Below are 13,383 nucleotides of genomic sequence, written 5' to 3'. Positions count from 1 at the left end.
CCGGATAGGGAGCGACAGCAAACATGGAAATAATCGGTCTGGGGAAGCCATGAGGTGGTGCTCATTAATCCTGCCGTATGACTCTGGCCGTCACAGGACGCTGGTATCGGGACGCGAGCCGCGCAGGAAACCCAGGCGCCGCACCGGTCACAGGTCAGGCCAATAGGAAGAGGCCGCCGGCAGACGGATCCTAATCCGGAAGCATAGGGAAGCCTCACACCTCGTCTCCGCCTCCTATCGCGCCTCCAGACAGTCAGAGCGTACCTGCAGCACCCTGGGGCAAGGGAGCCCCATCCCGTCAGCACGGCCCCACCCTCACTGTTTATTCAGCCTACATGGCCGTAGGATGAAAGTAAATAAGATAACCCCCCTCCTCACACACACACACACACACACACACACACACTTCCTGTGAGTGCAAACAAACGCTGCCTGTCAGGCGCCAGTACGAGTCAGGACAGGCCGGGCTGTAATGACTGAACACGCAGAGCCCCAGGTAAACCCACTGAATGCAAGCCTGGGGTCACAACTGAGGGGGTGCGTGCATGACCACGGGGACACCCCCACCCCCCACCCCCGGGTGCCCCGCCGATAGCCCAGCCCACACCAGGGCTGTAGAACGCAACACGGTGACAATCGTGACGCGAGGGAAAGCGAGGGGGAGGAGCTTAACGCACCTTCGCACCAGGGCGCTTGGTCGTCAGGCGCCCAACCACAACGATGGCGGCCGGCGGGTGCCACTGAGCACCCTCACCGGAACGCAACAGGGGAACGCAACAGGGGAACGCAACAGGGGAACGCAACAGGGGAACGCAACAGGGGAACGCAACAGGGGAACGCAACAGGGGAACGCAACAGGGGAACGCAACAGGGGAACGCAACAGGGGAACGCAACAGGGGAACGCAACAGGGGAACGCAACAGGGGAACGCAACAGGGGAACGCAACAGGGGAACGCAACAGGGGAACGCAACAGGGGAACGCAACAGGGGAACGCAACAGGGGAACGCAACAGGGGAACGCAACAGGGGAACGCAACAGGGGAACGCAACAGGGGAACGCAACAGGGGAACGCAACAGGGGAACGCAACAGGGGAACGCAACAGGGGAACGCAACGAGCCAAAGCAGTAGCCGGCGCATCTGAATGGCATGATGCAGGGGCGTGAGGGCGTGTGTGTGTGTGTGTGTATGAGGGGGCAAGCCAAAGCCCCCACCACCTCTCCCAACTCTCTCCCCTCGGGAAACCGGAGTGGGAGTCTCACTGGGAGGGGGAGGAGGTGAAAGACGGACATTGTACAGAGCCAGCCGAGCGGAATGCTCCAGACCGGACTGGAAGTCCAAACAGGAAGTTACATCACTTCGTTCAAGTACATCAAACACACTCTATTCTTCATTTATATCATTTGTTCTATTTAGTTTGTCATTGCTGGGCATTTAGCTACTGTAAAAGATATGAGAAATGGGGGGGGGGAGTGTTCTTGGAAGGGGGGGTGGTCTTCCTGTAAGGCAGCCAAACACTCCATTACATGCTTTGCTGCCGTACAGGAATCCAGCTGACCTTGCCCAGTGGACCCTGAGAAAACGGCCCCCCAGTGACCTCTATCGCGGGGAGGGCAGCCACACAGGCAGGAACCAAACGGGGGGAGGGGGGGGGAACAGAACAGAACCACACCATTTTATACCATGTCAGGAGGCTGGGTCCACCTGGTGGTCTAAACAGGACCCCTCCCACGATGGGGTTCGGTAAAGATGACCAGTGGTATAGTGGTTATACAGAGCTGGTGGGCATTAGAACCATTTACTGGTCGGTGGGCATACATACCCCCCTCCCCCCCCCACGCTGTGTCCGGCTCAGCGACAGTTGCCACCTCCGACAGGTGGAGGGCAAGCTATCCCACGGTACAGGCCCCTCCCTCACCGTGGATACGAGATAAGATAACAGGAGGCATTTCTGCCATTTACATAGTTACAGTCCGGCACTATCTGTTTTTAAAAAGAAATGGCGTGTCGCCGCGTCACAGCTGGGGCGTGGATGGGGGGGGGGCCGCGGCCCACGATCACGTCTAACCAGATGGTGCTTCCAATCCACCCCTGTCTACAATGAGCTTTTACCGCGCGGCACAGCCAAACCGCCACTTCCATGGCCTGTAAACTGCCGTTTATCGTGGCCCGGGCCCGACGCCAAAGAGCTCACAAAACAGCCAAAGCATGAGGCGAAGGCGCGTCCCTGCAAACCCCGGCAGCCCAAAGCCATGCGTGGACTGATCGCAGACGGGGGACACCCGGAACTTTCCATGGGCCTCAGCAGAATGATTACGGTTGATCTCCAGCGACTTTCAAAGCCAGCTTGCCATGCGCCACTCCAGGGTCCATAAACCTCCGTCTCTGCACCCGGCAGCTCACAGCCAGGTCTCGCTCGTAGGGAACGACTGAGGCACCTTGCATTCCTGGCAGGTATTTCATCACCTCCAGCAAAACAGGAGAGCAAGTCACTAACTGAGAACCCGGCCCTAAAATACCTTTGCCGTGTCATAGGGTGTAACTGGCCTCCCCCTACGCCTTCGCTCACATACCTCAAATATCATGGCTCACAAGAGAGCGATATTTCTGCTGCATTCAGCCTATTGCATATGGCCTCACAAAAAGGCATCACAAAAATGAAGGCTTGTCAAAATACCACCACCTATGCGCTCAGGTGATTGGCTGCAGTAACAATACTGAAACATAACTGAAACTAATCTTTAAACTGTGATTGAGTTTGTCATGATTTCTCATCGATACTTTTGAATCTTTGCATCAATTTATTAACTTATTGCAGTACCATTCAATGCCGACATATGTTTCATTTTACGAACATTTTTCAACATTTGCCGATTAAAAACATGCTGTTTATGAATCCTGTGCTAAGTTTCTACCTCTGAAGTGTTAAAGTACAAGTCAACTGTTTCATTCTATATGCCTTTTTTCCCCCACATTTGCCATTTTAAAACCAGAAATGTGCACTTTGTTAGGGCTGCTCGATTATGGCAAAAATCATAATCACGATTTTTGAAAAATCCTATGATCACGATTATTTTACAGTGGATTTCCTCTAAATATAATTCAACGGAGAAACAAAAAGGGGCTGGAAAGGGGAAACGCAGAATATCACTGTAAAATGAAATGCGGCCCAATAATCGCTTTTATCTCAATTGTTTTGTTTTGATAATCGTTGGAAGCCAAAATCGTAATTGAAATTAAAATGTGAGTAATTGCCTAGCCCTACTTTATGTTTGCACAAGGAAGTGCATAGTTTTTGCAACTTTGAGCTGAAGTACGCAACAGCTTTGTTCAAGATACTGACTCAATCCCATTAATTAAATCTGGCCTGTTTTAAATTTGAGTACTTCCTTTATTTCAGTATTGGATGTTAACCATCAGGGTACAGTGGTAATTCCGTGATGCACTGAATTGTGACACTAGCACCGTGATGAGTATTGTATCATGGACAGGTGTTTCAAAACTGAAGGCATTCAGCAGAAAAGTGTCTAGGCTGATGTGCATAACAGATAAATAGATTTTTTTTAAAAAGAGCCACAATCATCACCACATAAATTCTAAATAGTTTGCTGAAAGTTATTAGACTGTAAGCCAGCGGATGAGGCAGAAAAGGGCAGGGTGATGACAGCAAGGCCACGTGGCCCTTACTCCCTGCGTCCAAAACGCTGAGCGCTTTGTCTACGGTAGAGTTATTTTCTGCTATTAGTAAGCGGCAACTGCTGTACTTACTGGCTTAACTTACTACTATGGTCTACAGGAAGCAAAACCTTGAACTTTGACCCCTGACTGCAGGCACTCAGACATCGAATCGCGTCCCTCAAAGAACGTAAGAACGCGAGCGAGGACGGCCCTCCTGCCGCCCCACCCCCGGCTCGCCATACATGAGATTCTGGATCCTTCCGAGAGATAAGGCTTCACTGGAAACCATGCGGGCGACAATGAGAGCGAAAGCTGATGACAGCAGCGTCTGACTGCCGGCTGGGACAGGCGGGCAGGGGATGGAGGGACGGTCACTCTCTGCATGGGCCCCAGTGCAGCTGGGAAGGTGGCACAGCGCCAGCCCTACAGAGCCCTGCGGGGGACCAGCTTCCTCTGGTGCACGCGAAGCAGACCAAAAGCAAATACACGGCAAGTCAGGTTCCCAAAAAGTCTACAGGGAGAGCTGCGAGGCCTGTGGGAGGACAGCTGTGGTGCGCTGGCATGCAGCCACCAGCGGGGGCGCTCACCCCAGGGTCTCTGATCCCCTGAAATACTAGATATGCTGTAGAAATGCATCCTAGGTGGGGGACCTTTCAGTTCATAGGTTTAGTCTCTGTAGACAGATACTGAGTTTCAGAGTGGGGGGGAGGGGGTAATACCCAGTTCTGCTGCAGTGCACCGTCACCCCCTCATCTAACAGACGACGTACATGCACGCTATCACTAATGCCATAATATGCTGCAACCAATCTCCAAGGCAACCCCACGTCTCTACAGCAACGGCTGCAGATACTGAGATCAACAAGGTCTGACTCACTTCCTGCTTCGCTCTTCCCACTCGATCGTCTGTGGCTGGTGCAGCGGCGCGAGAACTCGCCAGGGCCGGCTCAGGGCGGGCGTGCCGGCGGGTCCGACGCCGGACTCACAAGCCAGCAGGCGGCCCCACAAAGGTACCAAAACGCAGTACTATTTTTCCGTGCGATAAATGAATGGCTTTAATAATTAATATTTTTGGAGGGAAAACAAAAACTCTCAATAAAGTGAACAGGCTGCCATATTCCAGCCCTGCTCTCTAACCCATACAGTCATTCATGCCAAATGAATTGCTTCCATCCCTCAGCTGCATAAAAAAACCCAGACTGTCATCCTGCAGCAAACAGACCGGGGTGGGGGGTCTGGTGAAGAAACTCTGCACGCGGCTGCTTGTCACACATGTCGCAACATCTGCCGATACTTCTTCCTTCTCTCCTCAACACCCAACGCCCCCCTCCCCCCATTCCTGATCTGTGGATATTTCCCTGAGGGGGTGCCACCTCGCCGGGGGAGCCACCTTACCGCTTGGCCTCCTCCAGGTGGCAGAGATACTCGTAGGCCATGTTCTGCTGTCGCCGCTCATCCATCTCCTCTGCGGTGAGGCGTTCCACTCCATCCAGGACAGCTGCAAGGCACAGCCATTTACAAAGCCATGACTGAAGAGTCCTTCATCATCATCATTATGCAGAATTAAGGTTCAAATGCAGACTTCTAACCATTACTAGTATTACTAATACTATCCAAGCCTAACCAGCAATTACCATTGCATCCCTCACATGGAGGGGGGGGGGGGGGGGGTGGGCCCCCGCCCTTTCTTCAAAGCGCAAAAGGGGAGACACAGTGAACCACACAGACACAGTGGCCTGGGGGGTATATGGCCGACAGGCCGCGTTGGCTACCCCTAGGCTGCCCGACACGCACCGCCACCACTGAACAAGGTGATGCCAAGGTCTCAGGGAAAGCTGCCAGTGCACTAATCGCTGCAGGCAGAAGAGACGGGCCGCTGATGCAGCACGGAGGCACCCTAATACCTGCCCTGGGGGTCTCAGGGAGAAATACAGCACCAGAGAGGCGTCTCACCCAGGGTACAGGCCACAACCTGACAGGGTCCCAGCAATACCACCCACAGCTCTCATCTCAAATGCTGATAGCAGAGTTTTAGGATGATTTCTATGCCATTTTAGCCCATAAAAAAACCACTTCTCTAATTTCATAACTATTTGCCATTTGTAGATGAATCATTTAAAGCTACAGTGTCCGTTTATCAAAAACACGTCACAGTTCACTGTTCTAGGTGGTCTGACACTGGCTTGGACCAAAGTTACTTATGAAATCTCTTCACTTAAAAAGCCACGGTGGTGGAAATACAGAAAATCGGCAGCTGCCTGGAGCAGCGAAACTGTGCCAATCTAAGCTGCCATATTACCGTGACCTTCAGGTGTCTAGTATGTAAGAAGCTTCCGTCAAACGTCTGGCCTTCAACTAACAGGTTATAAAAATATCAGATGTCCCAGGCTGGAAGGAGAACGCAATCACTGGAGACATGAACTAATGAAATGTGCACACCGGTAAATGTTGTCACACAGTCATGTCGCTTAAAAAAGAAAAAAATATATATTTATCGTTGGTGTCGGTGTGTGTATATATATGCAGACACGTAGACACACACACACAGATATATATATATATATATAATAGTTGATGTTTGTCAGCGAGTTAACATGCCGTCCAAAAGCCACAGATGCACTCCGCGATAAGAGTATGATAAATTTACAGTTTCTATCGGCCATCAAACGCAAACCTTATAAACTAAGAAAAGGAAACTGATACGCGACACTTTCGCTTCAGCTACATGTAAAGCGGGCTGCTTTCGCGCAAGAAATAACGTTAGTTCAGGCGGCACCGATTCGGGAACTATAATCTTTATTTTCACCGAATCCATTTCATTTCCAGAAGGCAAAGGTGTCCCGTATGAATTACTCGGTTTTGATATGTAGGTAGGTGAGGATCTGTAAGGAGTTTCTTCATTTCAGCCTGGAGTTTAGACGAGCAGGACACGCCTATCGTTTTTACTGAGATGCAAGACAGAAATACAGATTTTACGGCGAGAATGTGAGAGACACCGCGTGTATAACAGTCGGGAATCCCGACACACCTTATTTCAATATGCTGTACAGATAAGAGAGGGGCGACAAATCTAATAAAATGTGAAACGCGGAAGTGCGTGCCCCCCCCCCCCACGCCGCAACCAGCATGCAAAAGTTAAAACATCTGCAAAGCGATATGCTGAGAAAGAAAAGCCATTTAGGCAAGACTGGGGCGAAGAGGCCAGCGAGGCTGCACTAAGGAGTCACTTTGGCGGAGTTGGGCTCCGTCTCCGGGGCGCCTGGCAACTTCTCCGCAGGAGAAGGGAGGAAAAGAAGCTCCTTTAGGTACTTACACCCATAGCGTGGCCGGAACCCGTCTGCTTCGTCTGAAGTTGACATATTTCTGCCGAAGATCCAGTTATATCCGCCAAATACCGCAAAGTCCTTACAATTATAGGTATGCCGACACTACTTAATAAAGCTTAATAAATAATATTGGGGGAGGGGGGACTTCTTGCAAAGGCGCCACTGCCCCCTTGACTTAACCGTACAACGTCTGCTAAGACTTTTTTTTTATTTTTTGTCTCCGACCCTCACTGATGTCACTGGGTGTGTTCTCTGCTAAATCCTAAAGTATGCGTTTCAGGAAACACCCAGTGTGCGGGGCCCGAGACGCGGCGGTGGCGCCCTCTATCGCGCCGCGCCGGCATTGACAACGCCATCTTACCTGCTCGCCTCTTCTCCTTTTTTGTACTTTATGCGCGACTTTCTAACAAGCGAACTATTTTGCGACCGGAGCTACTTCCAGTAATTGACATTTTTTCATTTTTGTTATTTTCTTGAAAGTTAAAGAACTTATCCGACCATTACAGCTTAGAGAGCTCACATTATGGTTCTCCAACCGTTCGAAGAAATGTTCAAATGAAATGTTGCGTTTCTTTGCGGATTTATTGGTAGTATCTAGGCCTATGTAGATGCATTAAAGCAGGGGTCTCCAACTCCAGTCCTGGAGAGCTACTATCCAGTAGGTTTTCTGTCCCGCTTGGCTTCTGATGAGTGACACCTGTTCCTGGTATTTACCTGAGAACAGGTGCGGCTCATCAGAAGCCAGGTAGGATAGAAAACCTACTGGACGGTAGCTCTCCAGGACTGGAGTTGGAGACCCCTGCATTAAAGTTTCCACTATGTCTGATAAGCAGTTGTAGGAGGTATTTTGCAGTAATTTACCCCTCTTCACTGACAAGCAGCCTAAGTGCAGTTTTCCTGTGATTTTAATAATGTAGACCGGAAAAAAGACATTTACTGATGTGAGATTTTGTATCATTGACCTGAAAACACTTCCTTTCCTTTGCTGAGGCTTTAGTTTACTGAGCTTTTACTACAAACTTGAACACATTTTTTGGTAGGAAGAGAGCCCTTCATTCTGCTGTTTTCTATACCCACTTATCCCGCTTTACAATGCATGTACTCTACTTGTGTCACTGCATCTATAGTCAATTTTTCCCATCCACTACTGTGTTTATTTGACCCATTTGTGTCAAAACCCAAATCGCACTGCATATATAGTATAAGCACATTCAGTAAACAGAAAATAACGCATCATATAGGCGCAGAGTGATTTTTGTGCATTTATGCGCATTGAAATTTGGATAATGACAAATTACTGATCTTACACGGAAATGACTTCAAAGATTTTATAGCTAACACTTGGAAGAATGCTGGCCAGAAAAAAGATAAACTTAGCAAATCAAAATATTAACAGAATTCTCCAGGTCTTCAGAGGTAGTCTTATTTATGGGTAGTTAACAGAGAGGGAGAGAAGGACCTTCTGTTACTTTGCAACACACCAGAAAAACATCCAGTAATTCTCCACTTGACTAGTCATACTGAATAATCCATGCAGTACAGACCAAGGCATGGGTACAGATACATCCTGGTCATTTGTAGCTGTGGTTTCTGCAGATTTTGCGTAATGAACAGCGGTCTTCAGCGTGGGAAGACCAGCGGTACACGCCTGCAGTGCCCTTTGTGCCTCATATTTTAAACCTAAGCAATAAACTCACAGGCATTGTTGGGCTGTAAAAACCTCTAAATCCGTTACATACCCCGAGGACCACATAAATTACATTTAATCCTTCATTATCAGGGTCTTTAAGATTATTAGATGAAACAAATTATGCTGAATATAGCTCGTGGTAATACTATATTACGCACGTGCACAATATTATAACTCTAAATCGAATGACACTTTAACTAAACATTACAATAGCTTTTCCCCGGAAGCATTTAATGACAAATATTACCACAACCCCACTTATTGCCGGAAAATCGAAATGTTACTTTAGCCGATATATGGAAGTTAAATATTTATAAAGGTGTCATGGTGTAATGGATGCAATCAGTTAGAAAAAAGGATGTAAAATGTCCAATATTGATCTCCCCCAGCGCTTTAACCACGACAAATTATCACCCTTGGGAGGAGTTATTTTGCCTATAAAGGGAGCAGGCTGCTGTCGGGCCCAACAGTGTTTCACCCACCCACTCGTGGCCAAGCCCCGCTTCTGCCCCAGCTGGTGGTGTTGGTGCTCAGGACCATGCAGAGTTCAGGCTTGCTGCTTCAGCTCATGTGTGCCAGTGCTGTCACCTTCATTTGCTGCGGTCAGACATGGAGTGACGACGCAGCCGCGGAGGGGACAGGATCCTCCGAAAAACAGCTGGTAGGTCAGGTAACGCTGGGACGTATTTTGCAATGTGGAAATTATCGCAGCCTTTACTGATATATTCTCTTGTTGTCATGTCTGTAATTCTCCCTTGTTTTGTCAGCATTGAAATAGCGCTAAAAACGTGTCATGCATGTTAATACAAGTCACATGATTTATTTAGGAAAAATGTGGTCAGGCATATTATGCAATCAAAGCTATTTTCAATAAGTTTGACGAAAATTAAGTTAGTCAGTGCTTCTTGTCCACGCCCAGGTGGAGGCTATGAATGAAATCCTAGGAAGGTTTCAAAGCAGGTTCCCGTCCCTCGAGAGGCGGGGAACCCTCCCGACGGTGAGTCCATCCTTAAAAATATCCTACTCAGATTTATGAATAATTATGAAGAGTGTGGACCTAATCCACTCAAAATGTAATAGATTTCTATGTGTGTAATTTCACAGTACACCTTAGGTTTACTGTATTCGGTTAAATGCAAATTATAGGCATGACAGACAGCCATCTAACCAATCCCTAACTGAGGAGCACAACGTATAGCTTTAGTCTGAACACTTGTATGGAGTAGGTCAGTATCACTGACTGAGTAAAACTTGGCAAAGTTATTCATACCTGATGTCACTGGACATTAGTTGCATTTCTGACCAGAACTGACCCAAGTACATGCAGTCGGCCAGTTGATTTCATGCTGCTGCTTTGAGCTGGAGTCTGAGGGTGTCTGTCTGTGCTGCAGTGCGGGGTGGGCCAGCGCTGCGCCATGAGACTCGGACCCCGGATCGGGAGGCTCTGTGACTGCAGCCGAGGAGGTCACTGCAACTCCTACCTCCTCAAGTGCATCTAGAGCCCCTGCTCTTCCTCATCCACCCGGGAACCACCCTGCTCATCAGACACAAGCACTGAGAAGGACATTCCTCGCTCTCATTCTGGGCCACCCCCCCCCCCCCCCCCAGGGGCAAGGGAGCATTTAGACAGACGACAGCTGGCCACAGATTTCATCGCCAGATGATTCCGGCAACTTCCTCATCAGAAAAGCATTTTCTGCATGTTGTTATGGTTGGTTTTTTTCTTCTTTTTAGATTTTTTTCGTTCTGGAAAAATCTATTGTGAAAAAAATTGCTGCATGAAATATGATTAGTTTTTTTTGACCAATTAACCCATTGTAACCATTTACACAATAAAAGATATGTGGACTGTTTCCTGGAGAGTCAACTGGACAGCGTTGATTGTTGAGTTGTTTGTTTATGTCAGCTGACTGGCCTTGTCTGTGGTTTACCCAGCTGTACTCACTAATTACCTACACAATCAGGTACGTGCCCCCCCCCCAAGCAAACCCGCTCTGTCATGTTGTGTGTCAGTGTCTATTCACAAACCTTCACTACTGATGGTGCTCCTGCAGAATGTAGGCCTGAGTTACAGAAAACGCCAGTGCATAACTCCCACGTGCCTCCAGGGACGGGCTTCTCTTACACTTCCTCCTGAAGATAATGACCAGAGCGAAATTACAGACACCTTGAGCCAATCGCAGACCTGTGGGAGGCGCAGTGGGAGGAGCCAGCTTCTGGATGGCTAACTTACAGGACATGCATGCACACAAACACACTGCATCTGAAACACATGTTCTACACCAAACATACATAAAGGAGAGTATAATTTGGCACCATCACGGCTTCCAGAGATTCACCAGAAATATCACTGCGAGTGGACAGACACAGAAGTATGTGCATGTGACTGTACTCTATACGCCGGTTTCACATTGCTGGGGATCTGGGATCTAACCAAAGCAGTTCGATTGCACACTGCCTGGAGACCTCCCAGCAGGATGGGCTGCACATTCAAACAAATCCCAGTAAACGACTCTGCAAGTACTGTGGACGCTTAAATACCCAGGGACCAATTACAGGTGCACAAAAAGCCATGTTGACTGTAAATAACCCTATCGACCAAACAAACATAAGGAGACTGACAAGGTTGCAGGGATTCAGTTGAGAAACCAAAGGACACAGAATGTAATTTATCCATTTTTCAGGCATGTTTACCAAAATCAGCTTGCAAATAAAAACAGATTGAAAGATTATGAACATGAACAGACACTGGGTATTAAGGTAAAGATATTACTTAATGACATCTTCTAATTATATGCATCCATAGGGTTTAGGGTGAAGGTTATAATTAGGCACCGCAGCACCAGACTTATACGAGTAATTCAGAAGCTTTATTATTCTCCAAGTAAATGTATTTAGAGAGACAATGTTATATTAGTCTATCACAAATACAAGAAAAACATCAGTGTGGGCAATTATTAGGCAAATAGGGTTTTTTTCTCTCTTCACCATCAACAGAAATAATGATTTCATAGTTTTTGTTATTCAGTCTATATGACAACTTTACCAGCTTTAATATCCTGTATTGCCACCTTTCTTCTCAATGACCATCATGAGCCTCTTGTCCATTGAACCAGTCAAGTCGTTTGACCTGATCACATCCAGGCAGCCAGGAGCACCTCCCAGATGCTGAGTCCTGCCTGCCATCTTGGTAAATCTCACACTTCAGTAAGGCCCAGTAGTTTTCAATGGAGGCTGAGTCAGGTGATGAAGAGTTGCAGGTCATTATTCAATCACCTTCCAAGCCGTTCTTGGCCAATCCATGGAATGGTGCATGGGAAGGGGCATTGTGCTGCATGAACATCATAACCTTTTTGAGAGATGCTGACTTCTACTTGTAGTGTTTTTATTTATTTATTTTTTTTAAATGTATCATAGAAAGTAGCAGTACTGTAGGAAGGTGTACACGCAGAGTTGGTCAGCTGGCTAGAGTGAGATTTTCAATTCGAGAAACGCACACGAATTTGCATGTATGTAACAGTTTTAGTATTAGTAGTAGTAATAATAATAATAATAATAATAGATAGATAGATACTTTATTACCTTGTAAATATAGTCTATGGGGTTTGCGAACTACCCGAACGCTTTTGATTTAGCTAAGATTTCCCGTGAGCGTGAGCGTGATAGTCCGTATGCGTGGGTGTCACGCCAGATGCGTGAGAGCTGGCCGCCCTGTACAGTATATGCAAAGTAAATAGGTACTTTTAAATAACGGTATTGAACGTAAACGGGTTTCGAGTATCGCGCTGTGTTGTGGAACCAATTGACCATGTAAGAAGCGGGAGCACTGTAGAGTTATTAAATATTAAAAACTCTAATTATCCATATACCAATCCATTTCCATAACGACTTACACAAAAGAAGGGGACATTACATCGTGCAGCAGCAATGAATGGGAAACTAGTTCATCAAAACAATATATATTAAATCAATTTAATTTAATTAACATATAATAGCATGTATTAAAGCAGTGGTGTCTTATGATTCAAAGGACTTACAGTTAAATAGATATAATTATCTAAATCAAGCAGATTTTAATTCTCAATGCGAAACCAAGCTTTCCATTTTTGGGGAACCTTGCTGTTTACGAAAGACAAATGATCCAGAACAGTAGTGTCACTTACCAAATAAGACTTTTAGGATAGATTAATTGCTGAGGTAGGCCTACACATTTCCGAGAGCGACCCTGTACAACACCTCTGGGATGTGGAAATGGGTGTGTAATTGAGTAGTCATCTGTTATGCATCAGACAATTAAAATTAAGTAATATAAGGGTGGAATGTTGAGGGATTTTACCCACAGTGAACTTCAATCAATATCTCCGTCAATAACAGCCTGTCTCACTCACGTAACAGCTTGCTGCACAGATGATAATGAAAACGATTTATCATTTTTTAGCCCAAGGGACAACATCGTCTAATCACATAGAAATCCAGTCACATCTTGCTTTATTTTTAACTCAAACATTGAGTAAAAATTTACAAATGATTCAATAAAAAGGATTCAATTACAAACTTTTAGAAGTTAGCATGACATTGGCATACTTTTTTTTTTAGCGATAAGGACAATGTGGTATTTTGCTAAATGTACTGGTTAAATTAATCAAATATCCAAAAATCTATCTGTAATTAATTTGAGCACCCTGTTTGG

General features: G+C 46.8%; 1 protein-coding gene across 1 annotated transcript in view; it reads right to left on the bottom strand.

The window, feature by feature from the left end:
* The window catches only part of iqgap1 (IQ motif containing GTPase activating protein 1), a 29,519-nt gene extending 22,259 nt beyond the window's left edge, over positions 1-7,260 (bottom strand). The window contains exons 1-2 of the mRNA XM_072717895.1: positions 6,991-7,260; positions 5,073-5,175 (exon numbers count right to left, since the gene is read on the bottom strand). Coding sequence (XP_072573996.1) covers positions 5,073-5,175; positions 6,991-7,036 — 149 coding nt within the window. The 5' untranslated portion in view covers positions 7,037-7,260. The remainder of the gene's footprint in view (positions 1-5,072; positions 5,176-6,990) is intronic.
* Between the last annotated feature and the right edge of the window lie 6,123 nt (positions 7,261-13,383).

Source organism: Paramormyrops kingsleyae, chromosome 11 (assembly GCF_048594095.1).
Source record: "Paramormyrops kingsleyae isolate MSU_618 chromosome 11, PKINGS_0.4, whole genome shotgun sequence".
In the NCBI taxonomy this organism is placed as follows: Eukaryota; Metazoa; Chordata; class Actinopteri; order Osteoglossiformes; family Mormyridae; genus Paramormyrops; species Paramormyrops kingsleyae.
The sequence above is the reverse complement of the archived record's forward strand: the minus strand, read 5'-3'. Positions and strand labels throughout refer to the sequence as shown.